A 27,755-nucleotide genomic window follows, 5' to 3' on the forward strand; every position below is an offset into this window, starting at 1 on the left:
ATGAATATCTCAGCTTCAGACATCTGAAGACATCAGAGGTGACTGTTGCTCAGTGAGAGGTGTGGTTGTCTTGCAATCTGAGGGTTTTGGGTTTGATTCCAGCTTCCTCCTGGGCAAGGCATTTAACTTCAAATTGCCTAATGATCTGTGTATTGGTGCATGAAGGTGTGTGTGTTAATGAGTCATCTGGGTGAATGTGGTTCTAGTGTGAAGTGCTTTCAGTGGTCAGTGTGACTGAAAAGGTGCTATATAAGTTCAGTCCATTTACCATTTTACCATCTCTAACTTGTTCCCAAGTATGATCCCAACTTGTAATATATGTGAAAAAACATGTTTACGTTGTTACTTTGACATTTAGCTAAATAAATTATTTAGGTAATGCTAAATAAGCAGACAGGAAAGGTTTAGTTGTGATTTAAAAGAGGTGGAAAAAATGTTTCAGAGTGACACCTCATTTTAAGCGCCACTCTGGAGGAAAGCGAGAAAGCTCTCAGCAGCGTCAGATGGATGACGCGCTCAGGGCTCTTCTTGAGGTCACTAAAACGTTTACGGGACGGGGAGGGGAAGAGGAAATCTTTCCTCTGCTCTGTCGCTAGTGACCTGGCTCTAATCGACATAAATCAAAAATTAGTTTATCGGCACTGACGTGTGCTCATTGCACGTTTCCTGTCAGGCCATTTTATGAACTGCACGCAGAATGATGTTTGCCATTAATAAATTACATTTGACAACATATATCCTAATGATTTAGCAGCTTTGTCGACGGCGGGCATGAATGAACCAGAAGCAAAGGATATAACCAGAATAAAATCCCTCCTCTTTTTCTCGTACTCTATAGAAAATGGGTGTTCCTCTCTCACGCATCCCTCACGTTTCTACCCCCACCTCACCTTCTTTGTAAAGAAAAAATAGGAGCTACGCGAGGAGGAGGAGGAGGAGGGTGAGTGGGGTGTGAAAAAAATAAGGTGAATTATACAACACCCCAGCTATCTGAAGCTCCCTCCTTCCCGTCCCCTCCTCTATGCATTAAACTACAACAGCTGGTGGCGGCGCTCTGTAGCCTTCACCGGGAGCACCGCCGGTTCCAGTCCGCAGGCATGTCGGCCGGGGGCTCCGACGGCACGGCGGACAAACCGGCAGGTAAGCCCTTACACACAGCTCTTCTTGTACTCTGGTTAAACTCGTCAGTGCGTTACGTTTGGTTGATACTGTAGATTTGTTTAACTCCTGCCTCGCCTTTTCATTTTGCTAATTCTAAATGTAAACATGTTTAAATATAGATATTTGACATGTAAAAAGTTTATTTTGACACTGTTGTTGTTCATATATAATACATATACTTATTCAGCTACTTGTCAGGGATGTTTTGTGACAACCCCCTCCTACTGACAGGGTTTGACCACAGTAGCTTTCCGTATCGGTCCAACTGTATTGAAGAAAGCCGTTGAGCTGTCTAGTCGCGCGCTCTCACGTCGTAGTTTGACGTGCTCGTCTCCGGCAAGCGGCTTTGTAATCACGTCAACGTAGCTATGACGACACACAAGTTAAAATTGAATGTATTGCTATACAGGTCCTTCTTAAAATATTAGCATATTGTGATAAAGTTAATTATTTTCCATAATGTCATGATGAAAATGTAACATTCATATATTTTAGATTCATTGCACACTAACTGAAATATTTCAGGTCTTTTATTGTCTTAATACGGATGATTTTGGCATACAGCTCATGAAAACCCAAAATTCCTATCTCACAAAATTAGCATATCATTAAAAGGGTCTCTAAACGAGCTATGAACCTAATCATCTGAATCAACGAGTTAACTCTAAACACCTGCAAAAGATTCCTGAGGCCTTTAAAACTCCCAGCCTGGTTCATCACTCAAAACCCCAATCATGGGTAAGACTGCCGACCTGACTGCTGTCCAGAAGGACACTATTGACACCCTCAAGCAAGAGGGTAAGACACAGAAAGACATTTCTGAACAAATAGGCTGTTCCCAGAGTGCTGTATCAAGGCACCTCAGTGGGAAGTCTGTGGGAAGGAAAAAGTGTGGCAGAAAACGCTGCACAACGAGAAGAGGTGACCGGACCCTGAGGAAGATTGTGGAGAAGGGCCGATTCCAGACCTTGGGGGACCTGCGGAAGCAGTGGACTGAGTCTGGAGTAGAAACATCCAGAGCCACCGTGTACAGGCGTGTGCAGGAAATGGGCTACAGGTGCCGCATTCCCCAGGTCAAGCCACTTTTGAACCAGAAACAGCGGCAGAAGCGCCTGACCTGGGCTACAGAGAAGCAGCACTGGACTGTTGCTCAGTGGTCCAAAGTACTTTTTTCGGATGAAAGCAAATTCTGCATGTCATTCGGAAATCAAGGTGCCAGAGTCTGGAGGAAGACTGGGGAGAAGGAAATGCCAAAATGCCAGAAGTCCAGTGTCAAGTACCCACAGTCAGTGATGGTCTGGGGTGCCGTGTCAGCTGCTGGTGTTGGTCCACTGTGTTTTGTCAAGGGCAGGGTCAATGCAGCTAGCTATCAGGAGATTTTGGAGCACTTCATGCTTCCATCTGCTGAAAAGCTTTATGGAGATGAAGATTTCATTTTTCAGCACGACCTGACACCTGCTCACAGTGCCAAAACCACTGGTAAATGGTTTACTGACCATGGTATCACTGTGCTCAATTGGCCTGCCAACTCTCCTGACCTGAACCCCATAGAGAATCTGTGGGATATTGTGAAGAGAACGTTGAGAGACTCAAGACCCAACACTCTGGATGAGCTAAAGGCCGCTATCGAAGCATCCTGGGCCTCCATAAGACCTCAGCAGTGCCACAGGCTGATTGCCTCCATGCCACGCCGCATTGAAGCAGTCATTTCTGCCAAAGGATTCCCGACCAAGTATTGAGTGCATAACTGTACATGATTATTTGAAGGTTGACGTTTTTTGTATTAAAAACGCTTTTCTTTTATTGGTCGGATGAAATATGCTAATTTTGGGTTTTCATGAGCTGTATGCCAAAATCATCCATATTAAGACAATAAAAGACCTGAAATATTTCAGTTAGTGTGCAATGAATCTAAAATATATGAATGTTAAATTTTCATCATTACATTATGGAAAATAATGAACTTTATCACAATATGCTAATATTTTGAGAAGGACCTGTATTTCTAGCTCTCCAGTCGAAGCTCCACCATCCTTGCGGCAGCCTTTCTGTATATTTGTCCCTACCGTTGTCAAAAACGGCCCCAAACAGGAGCTTAGCAACCCCGCGTCACGTGTTCGCATGAGGTACTTCTCATTCAGGTTTCCTCCTGCTTGCCTGAAAGTGGGTCAGTGGATCAGTGGAGCAGCGATGCCTTCACTGTACAGCAGGGGGAGCTAGTTGGTTCCTGCGGTGGCAGAGAGCCGCTGAATCAGCCTAGGAAGGATGCAGGAATGTGAAGCATGAAAACACTGAAGACAGCGACTCACACTTAGCGGACGCAGGGAAGTCTCTCTCAGTGGGTTTTAGGTTCTGGTAAATGAGTGCAAGTACGTTTCTGCGTGGTGTTCTGATAAATATTTTTTGTCACTTTTTTCCATAATAAATGCTTATCTTTGGATATATTTCTAAATGAGCAGTTCAAAAACTTTAATTCATTTGAGTTCTGTTTATTTCAGGCATAAGATTTAAAATGAACATTCAGTTCAGTTTTATTTATATAGCGTCAATTCACAACACGTGTGTCTCAAGGCACTTCATAGTCAGTTCAATTAAATCATACAGATTTCAAGTCGGGTACATACATTCCAATTAATCCAATCAAACAGTGCTGTTGGATTCAGTTTATTATTCAAATTGGTTAAAATTTTAGGGAAAGTCTAAGGAAATTCTACTTCTAGAGACTCTAGGAACCACCAGTAAACCTGCAGTCTGAGAACAAAGTGCTCTGTTAGGAACATATGGACCAATCAGATCTCTGATGTATGATGGAGCTAGATAATTAAGGGCTTTATATGTGAGGAGGAGAATTTTAAATTCTATTCTGGATTTAACAGGGAGCCAATGAAGGGAAGCTAAAATAGGAGAAATATGATCTCTCTTTTTAATTTTCATCAGAACTCTTGCTGCAGCATTTTGAATCAGCTGAAGGCTTTTAACTGCATTTTGTGGACATCCTGATAGTAAAGAATTACAATAGTCCACCCTTGAAGTAACAAATGCATGGACTAGTTTTTCAGCATCACTCCTGGACAGGATATTTCTAATTTTGGCAATGTTCCAGAGATGAAAGAAGGAAATCCTAGAAACCTGTTTAATATGGGATTTAAATGACATGTCCTAGTCAAAGTTAACACCAAGATTTTTTACTTTATTATCAGAGATCAATTTAATGCCATCCACATTAATTGATTGACTAAAGTGTTTCTTTTTCCAAGATTCCGATCCAGAAACGACAACTTCTGTCTTGTCTGAAGTTAGAAGCAGAAAATTTAAAGTCATCCAAGTTTTTATATCTTTGAGACAAACATGCTATACGAAGTTTAGTTCAAAAAACACTGATCAAACAGGAGGAGGTTGAGGCTTTGGCTTATTCTACCCATCCTTCATTTATGTCCAAACAACTCAAATGTGAAGACCTAAATATACAAAAAACAGAACAAAGACAATTAAATAACATAAACATTTAAATTTTTTCAAAGAAAGTCAACTACACATTTTCAATGTATACTCAGGGATGTACCACAAATTCATTGTTAATTCAAATTAACATTCTCAGCTTTATTCCCCCTATATATCCGTGTTCAAATGATAATGCATCATAGGTGTATAAAACTATAAGATATACAGTGTATTGCAAAAGTTTTCATACCCCTTACACATTTTGGCTTCATTTGGTTGTGTGGTCCAGTTCATCCCTATAAATGAGATTCCCTGGTGTTATGGGTTTCAGTGACTGTACTGTATGCAGTGGAAGCAGAAATTAGAGCCACTGTGACGAAGATGCATCCATCGGAAACTCCAATTTTACGGTTACATCTCTGTGAGAGCGCAGTCACACTCTCTTCCAGAGCTGCTCCAGGCAGCAAGAATACATCAAATAATCACCTCAAACGGGGCTAAAAACAGAATTAATCATTGAAGTCTTGCAGCGTGTTTATAATGACCTTAAAACAGCCTTGCCTCTGGAGTGGTTGTCTCAGTTCCTGTATGCATAAACAGCAGTTCTGAGAATAGCACAAACAATTACTGATGTTTCATAGCCTGCAAATAATAACAGATCACTGAATGTGAAAATACACTGATGAAAAAGATGCAGTTTAATCGAGAACCAGAATGCTTAAAGGAGGAGGAGTGATGTTAGACCCTCGAGCCATCTCTCTTTTCTTTTATTTCCAAGTAGTCAGGCTTTTCTTTTTTTTCTATATATTATTTCTAGTTGTTTTCCCTTTAACTTTGGCAGATTTTGCCACTCACTGCATGTCCAATCCATGTACCTTATGATTGTCACGAGATTGTTAGGCAACTTAGCTCTGAATTATGATGTATTCAGGAATAAAATGAATGATTGAGCAGGTGATAAAATAAAATGGTAATAATTTCAGATAAAAAAGTGGGGTTTATTTAGTCCAAAATGCCCAAACTCTGCTTCTTATTTCACACTCAGCACCAACTGAGTAAAATGCCTTGCAGATGTCTTAAACCCCTGGAACCTTTCATGTGTCACTTCCACTTAAATGTTTTTTATTGTGATTTTATATGAAAGACAAACACTGAGTTGTGCATTACCATGAAGTAGAGAAAAATGATGCGTGGTTATTAAAGTAGCCGCTAAATACATATTGGAAAAGTGTGTTGCGCATTGTTTGCAGCAAAGGTGTGGAGGAAGCTGCACCGAAATTGGACTTTTTGGCCCCATAGTGAAGCATGGTGGTGGCAGCATCATGCTGTTGGGATGCTTTTTTTTCAGTAGGACAGGGAGGCCTGTCAGAGTTGTTAGGAGCATGGATGAATTTTTAAAAGAAGAATGCTTAAAACTGCTAGAGACATATCTCAAAAGGATTGCAGCTGCTCTTACTGTGAAGGGTGGTTGTGCATAAACTCAAGATAGCTGAATACAAATGCATGCCACACCTTTAAGATTTTTATGTGTAATGTGAAAAAGTTCCAGGACTATGAATACTTTCCCACCAAAACAATAAAGGGGAAAACATTTGGTCACATGTAGATTGCATCGAATAGTTGTTATTTATCTCTATTACTAAAATTAAATGTTTCAAAAAACTCCAGTGTGATTATGGTGTGATGAAATACAAATTAATTACATGCTTTTTACACTTCATTGATGTATAAATATGCTTGATGTGGAGTATTAACAAAAAACCAATGTTAAAATCCACCTTGTTGTTTCATGATTTCTTAATAAGATGACTTTCATATATTGTTCCTCTGCTGTAGATATTCTTTAGGCATTATTTTGTCCTCTACTTGTCCACTTTAATCCTGTTTAAACAAACTCTGCTAAGATCAGGAACATAAGATGGGTAAACAAGCATTTAGAACTCAAAGAAATATTTCAAAGACCTTCAGAAAGCCTGGCCACTTTAAAAGCTTGGAGGCAAAGTACTATTTTATGTATTGCAAAACAAATTTATGTTTTTTTTTTAGTACTATGTGTTATTTCCTGACTGTGTGCTGGAGCTGTAGACATTATTCTGGACTCAATTAGAGCATTTTCATGGGTTTTTCTGTGAAATATTCTAGGCTAAATTAAAAACCATTTCTACCCCTGACTGGTTCTCTTTTATCTGAAGTGACCGTTAGTAACTTTGTTTGTGAATTGGCACAAAGAAGAGAATCAAAGTGAAAAATATTGTAACACATGCAGTCAATTGTCGAGCAGCTTGGTTAATTCTTCTTGGTCTTTGATTCTCGACCTTTTAAAGTGGATTACTGCATTGACACTTTGTGTCAACTAAATCCAAATCAGGTCAGTTATTGTCCACCAACGAATTCTCCAAGGTTATTCACGTGGAATTAAACAGAAAATCGTGCCTAGGCTTCATCCTGCTGTTCCCCTCCTGTATGTCGCCATCACGGGTGGCTCAGTGCTCCTGCTGGGTCTGACTAACCCGGAAGGCCACATGATGCCCTGCAGGCCTGGCCTCTTCTCAGTACTCCTGTCACTACTGGTGTGACTCACTGTTGACCATGTACACTGCTCAAAAAAATGAAAGGAACCCTTCTTACTCAGGGTGTAACATCAAGTTAGTTAAACTCCTGCGATACTGCTCTGGTCAGTTCAATAGCAGACGAGGGTGTTAATCCGTGTCAGCTGTTTTGGTGGAAATGATATTAACAACTGGTGCACTGAAGGGGCAACAATGAGATGACCCCAAAACTAGCAATGGTTTGCAGGTGGAGACCACAGACAGTTTTTCCCTCCTCATTTTTTTGATTGTTTCTCAATAGTTTCACATTTGACCTGGGCCAGTGTCACTACTGGTAGCATGAGGTGATACCTGGAACCTTCCAAAGTTGCACAGGCAGTCCAGCTGCACCAGAATGGCACATCAATATGTACCATTGGCAGAAGGTTTGCTGTGTCTCCCAGCACAGTATCAAGAGCATGAAGGAGATTCCAGGAGACAGATGGTTACTCTAGGAGAGCTGGACAAGGCCATCGGAGGTCCTTAACCCATCAGGAGGACCAATATCTGCTCCTTTGTGCAAAGAGGAACAGGATGAGAACTCCCAGAGCTCTACAAAGTGACCTCCAATGGGCCACTGGTGTGAATATTTCTGACCGAACCATTAGAAACAGACTGAGGGCCCCTCTAGTAGACACTGTGTTTGCTGCGGTTCACCGTGGAGCTCGACTGGTATTTGCCAGAGACCGCCAAACTTGGCAGGTTTGGCACTGGCACCATGTTCCTTTTACAGATGAGAGCTGGTTCACTCTGAGCTCATGTGACAGACAGAAAAGGGTCTGGAGAAGCTGCGCTGAACGTTTTGCTGACTCCAACGTTGTTCATCGTGATCAGTTTGGTAGTGGGTCAGTGTCGGTCAGGAGAGCCATGGAGACCTGTACAGGATAATCAATGGCACCCTGACTGCCGTTGAGATTGAGATGAAATTTATAGACCCACTGTTAGACCCTTCGCTGGTACAGTGGGTTCTGGGTTCCTCCTGGTGCATTATAATACCCGGCCTCATATGGCAGTATGCAGGCAATTCCTGAAGGATGAAGGAATTTATACCATTGACTGGTTTCCATGCTACCCAATAGAACATCTCTGGGACATCTCTAAATGTGATCTCTGGGACATCACATTTAGGTCCATCTGACTCCACCAGGTTGCACCTTGAACTGTCAGACTGCCAAACATTGTCAGGCATTCAAGCACATGGAGGCCATACAAACTACTGAAAACCATTTTGAGTTAATGTAATGACATTTCAGCAAACTAGATGAACCTGCTGCATCAGTTGTTCAGTTTAAATTTCTCTGTGACTTCAGATTAAACCCTCTGTGGGTTAATCATTTTCATTTTCATCAAATAATGTGGCATTCTTTTGTTCCTAACACATTCCATAACAGTATGGAAATCCAGCATGACTTTTTTTTCCAAATGAGATCTTATGGGTTTTCAAAGTGTTCTTTTAATATTTTTGAGCAGTGTAAATGTTCACTCTAATCATTGCTTTCCTGAATGACACCAGTATGCTGGGCAGGATCATCTGCAGAGATCTGCAGCGGGTGGAAGAGAGAGCTGGTGTTTCTACTTGTGTATCAGTGATGACCCACTAAAAGCCACCGGAAAGCAAAGAAAAATATGTCAGTTCCATAACAGTGTCAGTCAGTCAGTGAAATTCTATTTACCCCACTGCTGATTTAATTCGTCTTGTATGTTACCTAGTGTGCCCAAGAGAGCGGTCACAGTGACATCTCAAACTAATTTATTTTATATTTAGTTTATATTTCAGCATTTTTTTTTTAGACTATTGATTTAAAAAAGTTACTTTAAGTTAGAAACGCTGCAATTTTCATAAATCACCTAATATATTAAAATTAGCTGAGAGAAATGTAGTCAATAATTCAACTGAGGCATGCTTCTGGAGCATGTGGGTCAGTTGTGGTCAGACTGAAAAGTGTTTCTTACGTGCAGTTTTTACTCTTCATAAAATAGATGTCACAATGAAAAAAAATATGAGTCATAAGTATGTCAGTGTTCCAGCGGTTATATAAGGATTAGGTAAGAGACAGCTCAAACCCCATTTACTCTCAAGTGCCCTTTAAAAACCCAAACCGGCACAGTTTGAGGTTTAGCGCCGTTTAATGGCAATATTCAGCCAGCGCATCCCAGGTTGCTTAGAAACTGATGACTCCAGAGCGAGACTGAGGTAAAGCAGTTAGGTTTGAGTGAGTGTGTGATAAAGGATTGTGGATGGTAACTGAACGATAAAGAGGAGTGGGGAAAGATAAGTACTGAACACATGAAGGTTTTTCTCAGAAAATATACACTAAATTGCTATTGAGTCACCCCTTCAAATCCTTGAAATCTGGTGTTCCAATCACTTCCATGTACACAGATGTATTACATACTGCTTCTACACAAGTTTGTGAAACAATTGGTTGCTCTCAGCATAAGATGCAACCTGTGCAGTAAGACCTGTTGTGAAATGTCCTTGCTACTAAAAATTCCACAGTTATATATATTATAAAAAGTGGGAATGATTGGGACTGACAACAATTCTGTCACAAAAAGGTAGGAATTGTAAACTCACTGAGGGGCATAGTGGGCAGAGGTTGACAACTTTATGCAGAGTCTGACCTGCATAAAGGTCCTCCAAACCTCATGGGGCCGTTAGCTTAGCTAAAGAACAGTGCTTAGAAAGCTTGGTGGAATGGGTTTTCATGGCCAAGTAGTTGTTTCGAAGCCTTCCCTCACCAACTACAACTCAACGTACTGGTGGATTCTAGGGCAGTAGAAACATATTCACTGGAGTGATTAATCATGTTTCTCTGTTTGGCAATCTATTAGACAAGTTTGGGTTTGGTAGTTGCCAGGAAATCTGCACTTGCCTAACTGCATTGTGTCAAGTGAGAAGTGGGGATTATGGTGGGGGGCTGTTTTTCAGGAGTTTGGCTTGGCACCTTTGTTCCACTGAAAGGAGCATTTAATGCTCCAGCATAGCAAGACATATATATATTAAAAATATTGAGCAAAAAGGCATAGAAAGCCAAGAAAATAGCTGAAATCTGTTGGTATTTAAAAGGTGATCTTTCCCTCTATCAATGCCAAATAATATTGGTTGTTTTAATCCTAATTTATGGGCTGTAAAATGTTTTCTCATTAACAAGATGTCTCACAAGAAACATCTCCTGGATTTTAAAAGTAAACAGCTCTCTCATGATCTGTGCATCCCTTCTGTTGCAAACTATACAGGGGTTGGACAATGAAACTGAAACACCTGGTTTTAGACCACAATAATTTATTAGTATGGTGTAGGGCCTCCTTTTGCGGCCAATACAGCATCAATTCATCTTGGGAATGACATATACAAGTCCTGCACAGTGGTCAGAGGGATTTTAAGCCATTCTTCTTGCAGGATAGTGGCCAGGTCACTACGTGATACTGGTGGAGGAAAACGTTTCCTGACTTGCTCCTCCAAAACACCCCAAAGTGGCTCAATAATATTTAGATCTGGTGACTGTGCAGGCCATGGGAGATGTTCAACTTCACTTTCATGTTCATCAAACCAATCTTTCACCAGTCTTGCTGTGTGTATTGGTGTATTGTCATCCTGATACACGGCACCACCTTCAGGATACAATGTTTGAACCATTGGATGCACATGGTCCTCAAGAATGGTTCGGTAGTCCTTGGCAGTGAAGCGCCCATCTAGCACAAGTATTGGGCCAAGGGAATGCCATGATATGGCATCCCAAACCTTCACTGATCCACCCCCATGCTTCAAGCTGGGCATGCAACAGTCTGGGTGGTACGCTTCTTTGGGGCTTCTCCACACCGTAACTCTCCCGGATGTGGGGAAAACAGTAAAGGTGGACTCAGAGAACAATACATGTTTCACATTGTCCACAGCCCAAGATTTGCGCTCCTTGCACCATTGAAACCGACGTTTGGCATTTGCATGAGTGACCAAAGGTTTGGCTATAGCAGCCCGGCCGTGTATATTGACCCTGTGGAGCTCCTGACGGACAGTTCTGGTGGAAACAGGAGAGTTGAGGTGCACATTTAATTCTGCCGTGATTTGGGCAGCCGTGGTTTTATGTTTTTTGGATACAATCCGGGTTAGCACCCGAACATCCCTTTCAGACAGCTTCCTCTTGCGTCCACAGTTAATCCTGTTGGATGTGGTTCGTCCTTCTTGGTGGTATGCTGACATTACCCTGGATACCGTGGCTCTTGATACATCACAAAGACTTGCTGTCTTGGTCACAGATGCGCCAGCAAGACGTGCACCAACAATTTGTCCTCTTTTGAACTCTGGTATGTCACCCATAATGTTGTGTGCATTTCAATATTTTGAGTAAAACTGTGCTCTTACCCTGCTAATTGAACCTTCACACTCTGCTCTTACTGGTGCAATGTGCAATCAATGAAGACTGGCTACCAGGCTGGTCCAATTTAGCCATGAAACCTCCCACACTAAAATGACAGGTGTTTCAGTTTCATTGTCCAACCCCTGTACATACGGTATTGGTTACAGGCATATTTCTAACATTGTGACTGTTCCAATGTGCACCACTGGGACCATAATTTTGAAGTGGAAAGAACCAGCCAGCATCAGGTGCTCCTTACAAGATTTCTGCCAGAGGAGTCAGGAAAATAATCACAAGACTTGTTTAAGAGCCAAGGACCACTCACATGGAGCTTTCAGAAAGACTGGAATTAAAAGAAATATTTTTCTTTCATGGAAACAATAAGTAATGCACTCAAAGGCATCAGTCTCTATGGACAATCACTACCCAAGACTTCACTGCCGAAGAAAAAGCCAGCTAAAGCCCACTCTAAATGTGCTGAAGAATATAGTCTTGTCATTTGGATGTTATTACACACCGCATATTTGGAGAAAGACTGGCATTAGACATCATGCCAAAAACACCAGACCAACAGTGAAGTTTAGTGGTGGAGACATCATGATGTGGGGTTGTTTTTTTAAAAATATAGTGCAGCAGACTTCATATAACTGATGGAATGATGTAGAAATCTACCAGTATATTCTGATAAGACTGAAAATGAAACAAGAGTGGATTTTTCAACAAGACAGAGATCCCGAACACAAAGCCAACTTGCATCAAATTGAAAATCTATTGAAAGAAATGGAGTTCAGAGTGGATTGAAGAGGTCTCCCGAACATTTAAGATTACACGTGAGCAATGCGTCCAACTAGTTTATGTCTTCCCAGTGACAGTCTAGCTCATCATGGTTGAACCCAATGTGTTCATAGGTTAGAAGGGATGTACTGTCCTTCCATTGAATTTTCTTTTTGTTTTTTGGGCTCTCCTCCCAGAGCCACATAGAACTCCTCCAAAGCAAGGCCTAATGGGGGCATCTTGATCACATGCCTGGACCAATTTAGCTGACATTATTTGATTGATGATGCACCTTGTTTGAAGACCATATTTAAAATGTTTAACAATTTGATTTAGGTTGAAACAGACCTTTGCAAAAATGGCTTAACAACACACAAAAGGATGTTCCATTCATTCGTCCACTATAATTTGAAGGTACCATGCCCAAGACATGAAACCCAGAGATCTCTACTACAGAAATGCCAAGGTTTTTATGGGGAACCCCAAAGCATTAGCAGGCCATAAATAGTCACTCCAGCAAGTTCTGATTCTGCCTTGGGGTCTGTTTTAAGTGGGAGCTGCCTGAAATACCTTTGAAGGGAGGCATAAAGGAGCCATCCTGATCAAGTTGCCTAAATCAACTCAGCTGACTTTATTCAATGTGGAGGAGCAGCGACTCGACACAATGCTGTCCTTGAATGATGGAACTCTTGAACCTTCCTTTGAGGTAGAGCCTAGCCACCCTAGGGAGGAATTTATTTTAACTCACTTGTCAGGATGTTGTTCTTGCATCATAATCCAGATCTCATGACTGTAGGTTAAGGATTAAACATAAATCGATTAGTAAATTGAGAGCTTTGCCCTCGGTTCAGCTCCTTCTTTCTTACGACTGAACACCAATGGATTTATTGCTGCAGATGAAGTCTCAATCTTCGCATATATCTTACATCCCATCCTATCATCTCTCATGAACAAGGCACCAAGATACCTGAACTTCTTCACCGATGAGGGAGACTCTACCCACTCCTGGAGAGAGCATTGCACCTCATTGCCTTACACTAAGAGGGGCTGACTCTCATCCTCACTGCTTTATACTCTGCTGTAATGTTCTGTAATGCATGTTGAAAGACATTGCTTGAAGACGATAACACAGCCACATCATCTAATAGATGAGATTCTGAGGTTCTTAAACTAGACAGCGTCCTCTCCGCAGCTGCAACTAGGATGCAGGCGGGGATCCTGTCTAACAAACATCCGTAATATGACCAGTGACAGGGTCAGCCCTCGTGGAGAATCAACATTCTTAAGAAACAAATCTGACTCCAGAACAAGGACACAGTTTTTTGTTTTGTCGAAGTAGAGACCAGACAGCTTGTAGATGTGTCTCTGGCACCTCAACTTATGAGACAATGCCCACATATCTTGGGAGACACAGTCATAAGCCTCCACAAAACTGATGTGAACTGGAAAATCAAACTCCTATTTTCCTTTCTGCCACATAAGGGTAAAGATCTGACTCACTGTTCTTTGACCAACATGAGAGCCAGACTGCCTCTCCAGAATCTGAAATTCAACAATTGGACTTGATGTGACAGGAGCGAGCGATTTACATGTTAACCCTATGTAAAGGCGTGTTCAGGAGTGAAGCGAGGCAAAGGATGCAAACGAAGCGATGCGAATGGTGCGATAGGGCCGAATAGAGCGAAGCAAACCCGCGATGGACACGCAGTTGTTGATGGACATTTGTCATACAAGTATGAAAATCACAGCTGATGCTCAGGGTACATCTATGTTCATGTAGGAAATTATATATTATCAGGCTTGTCAGCAAGCCTGATTTCTAGGTCGCCAGTCAACCATTATTACATAATTATTCAATACGCTACCATTCTACATTCTGTTGTCATATCAGCTCTTGTCTGGTGTATTTTGCCGGTCCTCGTCCATATGTTTAGGCACAAAAATGTTTATAATATGTAGAAGATGTGGACAGCGGGGATACAGCTTCTGTAGTTGGTGTCCCGGAGGCTGATTTGTCCCCCAACGCGTGGCAGCAGGTCCTCAAACTGGGTCCTGGATAGACGGTAGTACCGCTCAAAGCGACCCTGATCCAGCTGCTCCTGGAGTATGTGGTGGTACTCTCCAAACTGGTTCCGTCTCTGGTGAACCCAGGGACGTCGACGGCGTTGTTCAGCTTTCCGTAAAGAAAAGCACCATGACTGGCTCCATATTGAGTTGAAACCGGCAAGCAGCAGATAGAAGCTCCTCATTTGATGATGCGGTGAAGTAAGTGGAGCGTTGTTGCCCGTTGGGCACGTGAATTGCTGGCGAAGTGTCAGGCGAGTGATAGCACGTGAATGAGGTGAAAAATTTGCTGAAATCACGGTCTGCCTGCTTTCTAACACCCTGGTGTACACCTCAACTGGCAAGCTGAAAAAAGGGACAACAGACAAAAAGCTTTACCTCATGGTTGTACTTCATTTTCCCTTTACATCTCTCACATATTTTAATGTGGAGGCTTGCACGGTCTCCTTCTGCTCCACGAGCTGACTGCTACCAGTGAACCCTCTTGTCAGCAGGATGCAACAGTGTTTAAATTGGTGGTACAGGTATTTTTTATCCAAATTAATGTTAAGACCCAAAGTTTCAAATGTTTCTATTCATGTTTTGTGTCCTGCTGATACCATGATGCCATGTCACAACCTGAGCCCTCTGTGGGCTCCAGGCCACACTGTTCACTCAGTCTGTTACATTTGTGTCCTGTTCTTTTCCATGTATTAGATCAAGCTGCAGAGGAGGAGGAGGGGCCAAGCCAAACAGGATCCGCGATGCCATCTGTTGAGCTGCCAAGGAAACGGAAAGGAGAGTTGGAGGAGAGGTCAGAAACCCATGTACAGTAAGAGCGGGTGTTGTTGGGATGAAAATCAACCTCGGTGTCCTTTTCCTTTATGTACTTTCTTAAACATGACTCTGTGCAATAGACATATTGTCCATGTAGAGTTTCAAATGACACACGCTGTCTCTGATCTCACAGACAGAGCCTCAACTTCAACTTGGAGGATGACCTCAGCAGGTACAAAGAACCTTCAGGTTTTACTTGGTAATGGAAGATACCGACATCTAACTTAATTTTGCTCATTTTCTTTGCAGATCTGGGGGAGAGGATCAGCAAGTCAAAATGAAATGTTTCAGGTGAACCTTTATGCATATTTGAATTAAGCTTTGACATCAATGGCTTTTTAAATTAGTTCAACAAACTGGTTTTTAACAGATCTTATAACTTTACTATCATCATAATGTAAATATAAGAAATGGAAATGTGGAAATATGTTCATACAGGGAGCCTCATCGGCAGATTGAAAAGCGGCGGAGGGACAAAATGAACAACCTCATTGACGAGCTTTCCTCCATGATTCCTGCCTGCCAGCCCATGGCACGAAAACTGGACAAGCTCACTGTGCTACGAAAAGCTGTACAACACCTGAAAGCCCTCAAAGGTAACTCCTTACTATGCACACTGCTGTGGAAAATGTGAGTAAAGACCATTGGCTCAGTCTAAAAGTGGATTTTATGCGTTTTCAGCTGGGGCAAGCGGCGCCTTTGCAGACACCAAGCACAAGCCTTGCATCCTGCCTCATGACGACCTTAGGCACCTTCTGCTTAGGGTAACATTTTAAGTGCTATATCATGGCTAGCTGAATTTGATTACCTAAAAGTCTTGGTAATATAGAAATACACCCGTGAACAATAGTAAGGTTTTATTTACAAATATAAAGGACTAAACATAAGGTCACTTGTTTCTTCCCAGCTCTTAAAATTAGGTAACTACAACTACTACTGGCTGCTTGGGATAAGCTGCCTCTTGAATGACTCAACTTAAGCTGTAGGACAGATGGGCTCACACTTAATTCCAGAATATTTGAAGACTGATGAGCTCATTTTTGACTCAAAGCCTGTAAGGTACCTAGGTCCAAATAAACCCAATTCACCAACCCTCTTCTACTGTGCTTGACAGTTGTTATGAGGTGTTTGTGCTAATATGTTGGGTCTTTTTTCAAAATGGCACTGTGCACTATGTCCAGACATCTGGAGTTTGGTCTTTCGTGTCCAAACTACATTGTTCCATTAGAGCTATGAATTTTTCAGCTAAAACTTTATATAAGACTTTCTCTTGGAAGGTTTTACACAAGAAGTCTTGCTTTAACATGGTAACTAAGGCCTGTAATATGTTCCGATATAGCTCCTATGAATCTTTTCAAAAGGAGGAATGGCCCTATCAACCCAAAGATTACTGGGGTACAGTGTGTATTCTCCAGAGCAGCAAACAGCCAAAACTCCTGCTTTTATAGAGGTGGTCACATTCGCTGATGATCATGAGGAGAACTTGTCTCTCAGATCTGTAAAGTTCTGCTTGCGCTGTTTAGGTTAGTCTTTGTTTTAAAGTGTTATAAGGCATGAGTTGTTCCTATTACTGTGATGTATTACACATTTTAAGACCTAGTTAAAACCAGATTATTTTTAATGGCTGTGCAGTAGAATGTACCTCAACTGAATAAGTTCTCCCCACTTGAATGACACCCTTTCTCCCATCTCACAGTATTGGTAATTACCCCCTCAAAGCTTTAAAAGCTTGGTACATCTTAACTGTTCCCACACTCTTCAAAGCAGGGAACACTGATGTCATTGCTTGGATTTACCAAAGCCAGTCTTGCAGTTTGGGATTATGGCTCCGATCACATTCTCCACTGTAGCCAGAACATTCCCACATCTCCATGTCCTCTTTCAGCCCTTTGCTGGCTTCTCATTTCCAGTTTTTCTTGATGTTTTTCTCTCTAGGCTACAGATGGCTTCCTGTTAGTTGTCAGGTGTGACCGGGCGAAAATCCTGTTCATCTCCGAGTCTGTCTCCAAGATCCTTAACTTCAGCAAGGTTTGTTCAGCCATGATTTTTTATATTTAATATACAAATAAAATATGAAAAGTCTGTGATTTGAAGCAGAAAGAGTATGGCACAACTGCTGAACTACTAGGACATGACATTTATTAGAGAAGTGGACAAGAGGGCCATGATAACTCTGGAGGAGCTGCAGACATCCACTGCTCAGGGGATGCTTATCTTCAGCAGGGACAGGGAAGCTGTTGGAAAGATGGATGGCGCTACATACATGTTAAGGAATAAAACCTGTTAGAGGCTGCAAAAGGTTTAGGACGATGGTGGTTCACCCCCCCCAGCAGGCAGTGACTCTAAACATACAGCCAGGACTACTATTAACTGGTTTAGATCAAAGTATATGATAAAAAGTACTGAAAATCATTCATGTTTCTTTCACTTTACAGTTTTTCACTCCTTTTATTGATCTATCACACACATTCACACTAAAGGTATAATGTAATAAGATTATAATGTAAAACAATGTGAAAAATTCAAGGAGTATGGAAAGGTTTACCTTGAAACCTTGAACAAACCTTGAACAAAACTTTTATTTGGATGTGGACTCCCTACCCAATAAAACAAGTGTCTGTTGTGAGCCTGAACACTTTGTCGTCCTTTTAATTAAATATGTATTGATTAAATGCTAAAATATTCGTTGCACTATAGTTAATCATGAGTGTTTTGTGACCAAGTGTTTCAGGTTGAAGTCAGAAACAGATTATATACACATGCATTTGATTTACAGTTGGAGCTAACTGGGCAGAGCTTGTTCGATTTCATCCACCCAAAAGATATCCACAAGGTGAAGGAACAGCTTTCATCCTCAGAGATGCTCCCCCAGCAACGCCTCGTCGACGCATCAAGTAAGACTGCAAGCAAAGCAAAAGCTAGAACTGATTTAACAGGGAGCAGATTGGAATGGAATCAGGTGCTTTGTGTCAGTATTTTTGTCATCTCTGTGCAGCAGGGGATCAGGTCCAGGTGGAACCCCCTGTCAGGCCATCCCACTTGGCCACTGGAGATCGCCGATCCTTCTTCTGCCGTATGAAGCACAGTCGGGTCGCAGGGAAGCACGAAGTCAAGCACTCGCTGCCCAGCGTTTCTAAGAAGAAAGGTGGGTGCTGAGTGGCACTACAGTTTATCACGTTCTGAAAGAGCCCTGCTGCACACCTGCACCGCACATGTGACAAGTCACCAGATGGGCCTGCTGGCTGCAGGGCTGTGACTGCAAGAGCTGATGCTTATCAGCTAATACAAGAGGTAAGTTTTGTCTGGACAGAGGGAAGCTCACGTGATCATCAGTCGCCCTGATGTGGTTCTAGGGCTCTGCAGTGTGCAAGAACATTCACACTAAAGAACATGTGATACGGACCAAATATCTCATGAAAGGATTTTGCAGCAGGGTGCTGTCAATCTTTTTTCCTCGAAATCAGTTTGAAATCACATTTACATAAGCTTGAGAATGAACATTCTGCACTTAAAATGTATTTTCCTTCCACTTGCACTACTTTGTGTTTGTCTGTCACATAAAGTCCCAATAAAATACATTGTTGTGTTTTTCTTACTGTAATGTGGAAAATGGCAAAACATATGAACAAATACATGTGCAAAGCTGTGTGAAGTAAATCTAGGGAAAAACGTACACAAGGAAGGAAGGAAGGAAGGAAGGAAGGACAATTACACAAGGAAAGAAGTGAGGTACAGGAGCGGCAGGAGATAAGCAATTAAGGAAGTAAAAGAAGGGACAAACTAACTAAACAAGGAAAGCTTTATACATTAAAATGGAAAAAATATTAATGGCATTTTCCTGGAAAATGTAGAAACCATGAGGTTTAAATACTGAGTTGTGCTCGATTCTGTACATTGACCAAGACAGTTCCAGAGGAGGACCCATGATTGGTACCCCAACATTATTAACATGTAAATGCTCTTTTTGGTGATGAGGTTAGTGTCTAACAAGGAAGAGAAGAACATGGTTCGTAGACAGGTGGAAAAGCATATGATTAGGCTTTGGTGACATAGTGGTCAAAGGCTGTGATCCCACACTTCACCTAATCACTATTTGGGTTGAGTGCTAAACAAATGTAAGAAAATGTTTATTGTAAGTCACAGAAAGAATTGGATTTCTTTGTGCACCAGCAGATGCAACCTAAAAGCAAATGAACAGATTTACATAAGGAGTTTGATGAATTAGAGAAAAATAAATAAGATCCATTAGTTCATAAAAAAGGAAAAATAATAATCAAAGTTTATACTGTAAAAACGTTTGACTCTATCAATAACAATTAGCGATTGACTTTTTTTCCTAACTAAAAAGAAGATGAGCCCATTTAAAACACATTGTTGCACACACAAAGGAGGTCTGTGTGATTTGGTTGCATTATTAAAAAGAAGTTAAAGATCAGTTTAGTCTAACCTGACATGACATTAGTCAGGGTCTGACGCCATCTTCTGGTACAATCTGATAACTACGCTGGAGAATCACAATCCTTACAGGCTCCTCATACTATTCCAGCTTAGAAGTGTGGTGTGCATTTGTATTCACCCTCCTTGAGTCAATACTTTGTGGAACTACCTTTCACTGCAGTTACAGCTGCATGTCGTTTGGGGTATATCTCTACCAGCTTTGCACATCTAGAAATGTTGACCCATTATTCCTTGCCAAGGAGTTCAAACGCAGTCAGGTTGGATTAAGTTTCCATGAGCGTCAATTTAAAAAATGTGGACCTTGACTGGTCCATTTAAAGACATTATTATATATTTTAATTTAAACCATTATGTTTAGGGATTGTTGTGTTGGAAGGTGAACATCCACCAGAGTCTCAATTCTTTGACAGCCTCCATCAGGTTTTCTTCCTGAGTTAACCTGTTTTTAACTCCATCCATCTTTCCATTATCTATGACCAGCTTCCCTGTCCCTGCAGCAGGAAGCTACAACAACCATCTTTCACTATGTGATGGTGTGTTCATGGTGGTCAGAGGGCCCGATGGCACCGATTGTATGGCAGCCTCACTTCTGTCAGTCTGCCCCAGGCCAGCTGTAGCTACAATGTAGCTTACCACTGTCAGTGTGTGGCTGTGTGTATAAATGGGGGGATGTCTGATTACAGTGTAAAGTGCTTTGGGGTCCTCGGACTAGTTAAAGTGCTATACAAGAGCAGGCAATTTACAAATGGGACTTTTTATGCCGACCAAAGTGTCTCGTTCTGGTCTTACCTGACTAGAGCACCTTCTACCACATGATTGATTACCCTCCTAACTGGCTTGTGGCAAACATTTAACTGGCTTTCTTCTTACCACCACAAATAGTTTTTCTGTCAAGAGACTCTCCCACCCAAGATGCGCATCTCTGCAGCTCCTCCAGAGTAGCTATTGGCCTCTTTGCTGGTTCTCTCTATAATTCTCTCTTTGCCCAGCATGTCAGGATAGATGGAGTGTAAGCACAACTGCAAACCTACAAAGACATGGCGGTATGTTTGCAGTATGGCTCTGTGAGATGTGTATAGCTTGGGATAGAGTTCTGTTTGGTCTTCATGATGGTATTGGAGCACTAAGGTTAGCCTTAACAGAGGAGCTGGATTTATTAGCTATGTTAAATAAAACCCTAATAAAATACACGCTTTGTTTTTCCCCACAGAAACATACAGATACTGTACCCTCCACTGCACCGGTTACATGCGGACTTGGCCGAGCAGCCAGTTGGACCCTGAGGGTGACGACGCAGATAAGGAGACCTCCAGCCTGACCTGCCTAGTGACGGTGTGCCGACTCCACCCACACGTTTCCCACCAGCCCCCAAAAGACGTCAACGTCAAAGCCACCGAGTTCGTAACTCGCTGTGCAATCGACGGCAACTTCACTTTTGTAGATCAACAGTGAGTTTCCACTTTCTAACTACATCCATTCGCACCATTAATCTTGTCCTTCCCCGTCGGTTACAGCTTTGCTCTGAAGCCACGGTTCGGCTGAGAAAGGAAAGGCAGAAGCTTGTTGTGGCGTCAGTTCATCTGTCAGTGGAGATAATCCTTTCTGTCTTTGCCGTTGTTTCTCAGAAGAAGCTGTGCATCTTGATGGCGTCACATGAAAATCTCTTCTCACTTTTTGGGAAGTACTTACACAACACAAATGATGTAAAGTGACCCAGTTCTTCCAATTTCTCGTGTGTTCCTGACGAATGAAAAACGTTGAGGCTCCTGTTCAGGGTTTACCTACCACACTGCATTTTACTGTGCTCATACTGTCTTGGGAGGTGGTACGAGAGACGGTGAAAGCCAGAATAATTCAACTCTGTCCTTTCTGTTTTATACCCAGAGCCACGACAGTTATTGGTTATTTGCCACAGGAAGTTCTTGGCACCTCCTGTTACGAGTACTTCCACCAGGATGACCTGCAGCATCTGGCAGGGAAGCACAGGCAAGGTGACGGAGCAAAGCCAACACTGGCAACTCTTAACTCTTAGAAAATGCAAAAGTGAGCACCTGTAAAAGGTCTTTAGAAGTTCTTTGTTTGTGATCATGTCCAATCTCTTCCACAGTTCTTCGAAGCAAAGAGAAGATTGAGACACAATGCTACAAGTTCAAAACAAAACATGGCTCCTATGTAACGCTCCAAAGCAAGTGGTTTAGTTTCACAAATCCATGGACCAAAGAAGTCGAGTTTATCGTCTCTTCGAACAGGGTTATCTCGTAAGTGTGGTTCCCACCTCCTCAAATTAATTTATTCTTTCATGTTAGAACTGCAAGCTGCAATACTCCTCTGCACCAACAGGGGGCCTGGTCACACAAAAGATGAGAGCGAGGCCGTCAGCTCGAAATCGGCTCAGGGTGAGATGTTCATACAACAGTAATCTCAGTCTGATGCTTGATCTTACCTTCCACACTTTTCAGATTTCATTTTGTAAAACATTTTTTCGATCACTTCCCAACTATGCTCTATCTGGAGTTGGTATATATCATAAATTTACATTTTATTAAAGTTTGTATTTGGCAGAATTTGAAAAGTTCAAGGGGTATGAATACTTAATGCTCTCATACTTTGCTTCAACAGAAGACGCAAAGCAAATCCCAGAAATTCCCGGCCTCTCCACTGGTGTGGGTACGATGATCTACTCAGGCAGCATAGGGACCCAAATCGCAAACGAGTTAGTTGACACCTACAGGTAAATGCTGTTAGGATCATGTGTAAGAAATAATGTTTTTCTTTGATTATTTTTTATTTATTTATTTTTAAAAGTGTCCTGTCCTGCAGAGTAGCGCTCAGAATAGTTGTCTGAGCGCCAAGCAAAAGCCCAGCATATTTACTTTCACAAGAGGAGCATCACAGCTAACGCTTTAAAGCTCTGCTTGATTTTTATAAGAGATTCTTTATTAGAAACTGCTTTGGGATTATTTCAATTGTTACAGAGACAGAAATGAAAAGGAAGAAAACAAGAAGCACAAAAGATAGAAAGGGGGGAAAAAAGGAAAAGGGGAGAGAAGGAGAAAAGAATGGAGAAGAGAAAGAAGGATGAAGAGAATACAAGATAACACCTGCTTGCTTCTACACCTGCAAAAATGTTCGTATTACCAGCCTTTATACCTAAAGGTGCACGGTAATTATGAATGCAAGATGTATTTAGTGGTAAATGTGGCTCAATATAGAACATTTGTGTATCTGTTAACACCTGAATCTAAACACCTGTGGGTCTGAGGGTGAGCGCGCTTGTGAATACAAGGTTTCTCCATAAAAATATGCAATAGTGAGTGTGAGGAGCCACAGACCTGCCCTCCTGGACTTGGGACAGATACAGAGGAGATCCGAGCCACAGACATCCAAAGGTCCCCCAGAGCACAGGAACCCCAGGAGAACCATCGCTGGGACTACCGCAACCTCCCCAGAGAGAAGCAGGGGAGAGTCCCATGGAAACCACCCAGCAGCCACAGTGCAGAATCCTCAGGGAGCTGCAGCGACGAGCTCACAGGCCCCGCCGGCAGCCGTCTACGCCCGAGCAGATCCATACATGGACCCAGAGACCCGAGACCCCGGGATATATCACTCCTCAAGCAGAGGCCCGACAGAGCCCAGGGGTCCAGGCCCCGGCAAGCAGCCACTGGGAGTGAGCCGGGACACCGAGAACTACAAGTACACCAGCAGGCAGAGACACCAACCACCGGCAGGTAGTGTGGCGGGGAGGAAATGGGCAACACATTTTATGGGGGGCCTAAACTGATCCAGGAGAGGGAGAAGCCCAAGACCCAACTTGACACAAAAAAACAGGCACACACAGTCACAATCAATTCAGTTCAGTTTATTTATATAGCGCCAATTCACAACCCACGTTGTCTCAAGGTTCTTCACAACAGTCAGGTTCATACATTCCTATTAATCCTAATCATTGAACAGTTCAGTCAGATTCAGTTATTTATTCAAATTGGATAAAAAGTTTTTCTATCTAAGGAAACCCAGCAGATTACATCCAGTCAGTGACTTGCAGCATTCACTCCTCCTGGATGAGCATGTAGAGACAGTGGACAGTCACTGGAGTTGACTTTGCAGCAATCCCTCATACTGAGCATGCATGTAGCGACAGTGGAGAGGAAAAACTCCCTTTTAACAGGAAGAAACCTCCAGCAGAACCAGAACCAGGCTCAGTGTGAGCGGCCATCTGCCACGACCGACTGGGGGTTTGAGAGAACAGAGCAGAGACACAAAGAGAACAAAGAAGCACTGATCCAGGAGTACTTTCTATGGGAAGGAAAAGTAAATGTTAATGGATGTAGCTCCTTTAGTCGTTTCATCTAGAAAGAAAGAACAGATAAACTCTGAGCCAGTTTTCAAGGTTAGAGTCTGAAAGAGAGCACATAGAGTTAGTCACAGTAGAAGCTCAGTCAGTAGCCATGTCTAGGAGAGAGAAAGGGTTAAACATTAAAGACAGGGCCATGTGGATCATCTGTAGAAGGTGAGCATTAAGTTGTTGCCAGCAGAAGCTCGGACGATTCCCCTCTCCAGAATGGTGTCACAGGTAGACACAGAGCCAGGCCAGGTGTAGCTTCTAGGAAGAGAAAAGAGAGAAAAAGTTAAAAGCTGAAATAACAGCAAATTATGCAAAATTGGAGAGTAGTAGGAGAATGTAGCGAAGAGAGTGAAAGGGGTCATTATGTCCTCCAGCAGCCTAAGCCTATAGCAGCATAACTACAGAGATAACTCAGGATAAACTAAGCCACTCTAACTATAAGCTTTATCAAAAAGGAAAGTTTTAAGCCTAGCCTTAAAAGTAGACAGGGTGTCTGCCTCACGGACTAAAACTGGGAGCTGGTTCCACAGGAGAGGAGCCTGATAACTAAAGGATCTGCCTCCCATTCTACTTCTAGAGACTCTAGGAACCACCAGTAAACCTGCAGTCTGAGAACGAAGTGCTCTGTTAGGAACATATGGACCAATCAGATCTCTGATGTATGATGGAGCTAGATCATTAAGGGCTTTATATGTGAGGAGGAGAATTTTAAATTCTATTCTGGATTTAACAGGGAGCCAATGAAGGGAAGCTAAAATAGGAGAAATATGATCTCTCTTTTTAATTTTCATCAGAACTCTTGCTGCAGCATTTTGAATCAGCTGAAGGCTTTTAACTGCATTTTGTGGACATCCTGATAGTAAAGAATTACAATAGTCCAGCCTTGAAGTAACAAATGCATGGACTAGTTTTTCAGCGTCACTCCTGGACAGGATATTTCTAATTTTGGCAATGTTCTGGAGATGAAAGAAGGAAATCCTAGAAACCTGTTTAATATGGGATTTAAATGACATGTCCTGGTCAAAAATAACCCCAAGGTTTTTTACTTTATTATCAGAGGTCAATTTAATGCCATCCAGGTTAAGTGATTAACTAAGCAGTTTATTTTTTAAAGACTCCGGTCCAAAGACGACAACTTCTGTCTTGTCTGAATTTAGAAGCAGAAAATTTAAAGTCATCCAAGTTTTTATATCTTCAAGACATGCTTGTAGTCTATCTAACTGGTTGGGTTCATCAGGATTTATGGATAAGTAAAGCTGAGTATCATCAGCGTAACAGTGAAAATTTATTCTATGCTGCCTGATAATTTGACCTATTGGAAGCATATATATAGTAACGAGAATTGGCCCAAGTACTGAACCCTGTGTTACTCCACAATTAACCCTGGAGTTTAAAGATGATTTATCATTTACATGAACAAACTGGAATCTGTCAGACAAATAAGATTTAAACCAGCCTAGCGCTGTTCCCCTGATCCCTACAGCATATTCCAGCCTTTCTAAGAGAATATTATGATCGACTGGATCAAATGCAGCACTGAGATCTAACAGAACCAGAACAGACACAAGTCCATATTCACACATTCCCACCCTCATGCATACACATAAAAACACTCACATCCACGCACCCAACGTAAAGACAAACAACAATGTACGTCGCACACTCACTCACACTCCCCATACATACTGTATACTCCCAGGTCCAGGTGCCGATACCTCATAGGGACAACCAGCCCCCGGACCCAGGAGGTGGTCCCCTTCCCTCCGGGAGTGGAGACAGGCAGACCGCCCCAGCACCTGAACCTGTGCGACCCTGGCTGCTAATCAAAGGGACCCACCTAAAGTGGTTTACCCAACGTCGGAGCATCCTGATCCTGATCCAAGAGAGCTTGGTTGTGCAGCTAAACAATCTGCCATGTAAAAAGACAGAAAGCCTTTTTGCCTTTGCCACCAGGGGGTCAAGCGGTGTAAATCCCTGACAGAAAATCACATGAAAGGCAGATTTATGCACAGATTTAGACTTTTAATGCAGTGGCCTACAAGGTTTGATCAACTAATGAACAGCCTGTTTGACTTGTGCGTTGTCTGGCATTTTGAAGCTGTACAAACCTTTAATTTCCTCCCTGGTGTAGTGATTCTTATTAGGAGTGTTTATCTTTTGCTGGTATTTATGAATGACATGCTTTAAGTACCTTAAGGATATATTACCAATGTCTGAACATGGATTTTATTTTCAATTTTAACAGGGCAAACTCATCCCCATCAAGTGGAGCTTCAAGTCCTTTTGGCTCTGTCCAGGAAAAATGTCCACAGACCAGCAGGAGTGTAAGTCACCTCATTGCCACTGAAGACCATCACCATATACAGTGTACTTTCAGGCATTAATACTTGGTCTGCTTAAATATTGAAAAACCTTTGCAGATCTTTATGGTGTATCTGACTCTTGCAGACTTCCAGCAGAGAGGAGGAAGCAGGCAGCTCTTCACACTCCCAGTCCCAGGCTGATTCCAGTAGAGAAGTAGCTGGAAGCAGCGCAGCGCCTGATGGTCAAGGTAGTTTTATTTGTTTGGCAGTTTTCAAACACAACATTAGTACATCAAAGTCCAGATTGGACCAAAGACAAAGCATAAAAAATGAAATTAAGCCTTCACTCTTAAAATCCAGCATTTTTTAATGATCAAGAAAAAAAACAGATTTCAGACGTCCGACTTGGTGGCTTGTAGACCAGCAATAAAGCGCATGTGGAGGCTGACATTGCTGTGTCCTTTCTGCAAGCAGATTATGGTGGGAATAATGTAAGTAGTTCAGAGTTCTAACTACACTTAGTGCAGCATTAAATCTTAATTACAGCATATGCCACTGTAAATAGTCTTGACACTAGCAGTGGTGAACACACAGGCACCACATGACATGATTGCTGTTGCTGTTTACCATTTAATTGAGTCCTATGCAATTTATTCATTTATTACTGGAAGCCAATTTAATGCTATCCCCATTAATTGATTGACTAAGCAGTTTCTTTTTCAAAGACTCTGGTCCGGAGATGACAACTTCTGTCTTGTCTGAATTTAGAAGCAGAAAATGTAGTCATCCATGTTTTTATGTCTTCAAGACTTGCCTGTAGTCTAACTGGTTGGACTCATCAGGATTTGATTATCCAACCATTTCCATTTCCTACCCCGGGAGGTTACATAGCAAGCAACCAGAACTACATATCTTTGTGATGGTAAGGGGTGAAATGACCAACACCAAGCCAATAATTGTCGAGGATGCTTTCCAAGTAAACAAGGCAGTACTCAGCACCAATAAATTGAGATGAAAACAAAGCTCTAATAATTGCTACCAGTATATTATATGAAAGTTTGTAAAGTTCTTTCCTGTTTGGTATCACCCAGGTGAGCCGCCCCAGCTGGACTTGGATGTCCTGGGGCTCAGCAGTTTCAGCAGTGACGAGGCAGCCATGGCCGTCATCATGAGCTTGCTGGAGACGGATGTGAACATGGGCCAATCGGGGGACTTTGAGGATTTACACTGGCCTTTCTAGAGGAAGCTTGGACTCTCAGCCCATCTTATAACGTTCTCATGCCCTTTCCTTGCCATATGCCAAGAACGTGTGAACCATTACACCAATTGTTTTCTGCAGACTTGCCTGTCCTCAAACAACCAAACGTGCTGGACTTGTCCTAAAGGTTGCAACATGTCTTACTTGAGGACTGCTGGGTAGTAACTAAAGAAATATTGTTAATGATCA

At 42.1% G+C, this 27,755-nt stretch overlaps 1 protein-coding gene across 8 annotated transcripts; it reads left to right on the forward strand.

Moving 5' to 3' along the window:
* The first annotated feature begins 504 nt into the window (after positions 1-504).
* On the forward strand, positions 505-27,755 carry LOC124883315 (aryl hydrocarbon receptor nuclear translocator-like protein 2). 8 transcript variants are annotated; one of them, XR_007042155.1, is made up of 19 exons: positions 505-1,140; positions 15,083-15,197; positions 15,336-15,374; positions 15,452-15,493; positions 15,641-15,798; positions 15,884-15,966; positions 17,138-17,230; positions 17,979-18,096; positions 18,198-18,347; positions 20,871-21,108; positions 21,545-21,651; positions 21,768-21,918; positions 22,001-22,056; positions 22,280-22,391; positions 26,251-26,329; positions 26,454-26,556; positions 26,687-26,799; positions 27,117-27,230; positions 27,400-27,414. XR_007042155.1 is itself a non-coding variant. In XM_047390360.1 (17 exons), exons 1-17 carry the CDS (start codon positions 1,098-1,100, stop codon positions 26,725-26,727), a joined length of 1,728 nt encoding a protein of 575 aa, XP_047246316.1. In that variant the 5' UTR covers positions 505-1,097; the 3' UTR covers positions 26,728-27,542. The 8 variants fall into 8 exon arrangements, 4 of the variants coding, with proteins under 4 accessions (XP_047246316.1, XP_047246318.1, XP_047246314.1 ...); XR_007042154.1 differs by having other exon boundaries at positions 27,117-27,542; XR_007042156.1 differs by lacking the exon at positions 27,117-27,230 and having other exon boundaries at positions 27,400-27,538.

This window comes from Girardinichthys multiradiatus, chromosome 17 (genome assembly GCF_021462225.1).
Source record: "Girardinichthys multiradiatus isolate DD_20200921_A chromosome 17, DD_fGirMul_XY1, whole genome shotgun sequence".
Classification (NCBI taxonomy): domain Eukaryota; kingdom Metazoa; phylum Chordata; class Actinopteri; order Cyprinodontiformes; family Goodeidae; genus Girardinichthys; species Girardinichthys multiradiatus.

What these genes read in the sequence shown, in the direction of transcription:
- LOC124883315 (XM_047390358.1), top strand. Translation starts at nt 1,098, where the DNA reads ATGTCGGCCGGGGGCTCCGACGGCACGGCGGACAAACCGGCAG. An exon ending in GTCAAAATGAAATGTTTCAG is followed by an intron (nt 15,494 to 15,640) that starts GTGAACCTTTAT and finishes ATGTTCATACAG; the next exon opens with GGAGCCTCATCGGCAGATTG. An exon ending in TCTTCGAACAGGGTTATCTC is followed by an intron (nt 21,919 to 22,000) that starts GTAAGTGTGGTT and finishes CTGCACCAACAG; the next exon opens with GGGGCCTGGTCACACAAAAG.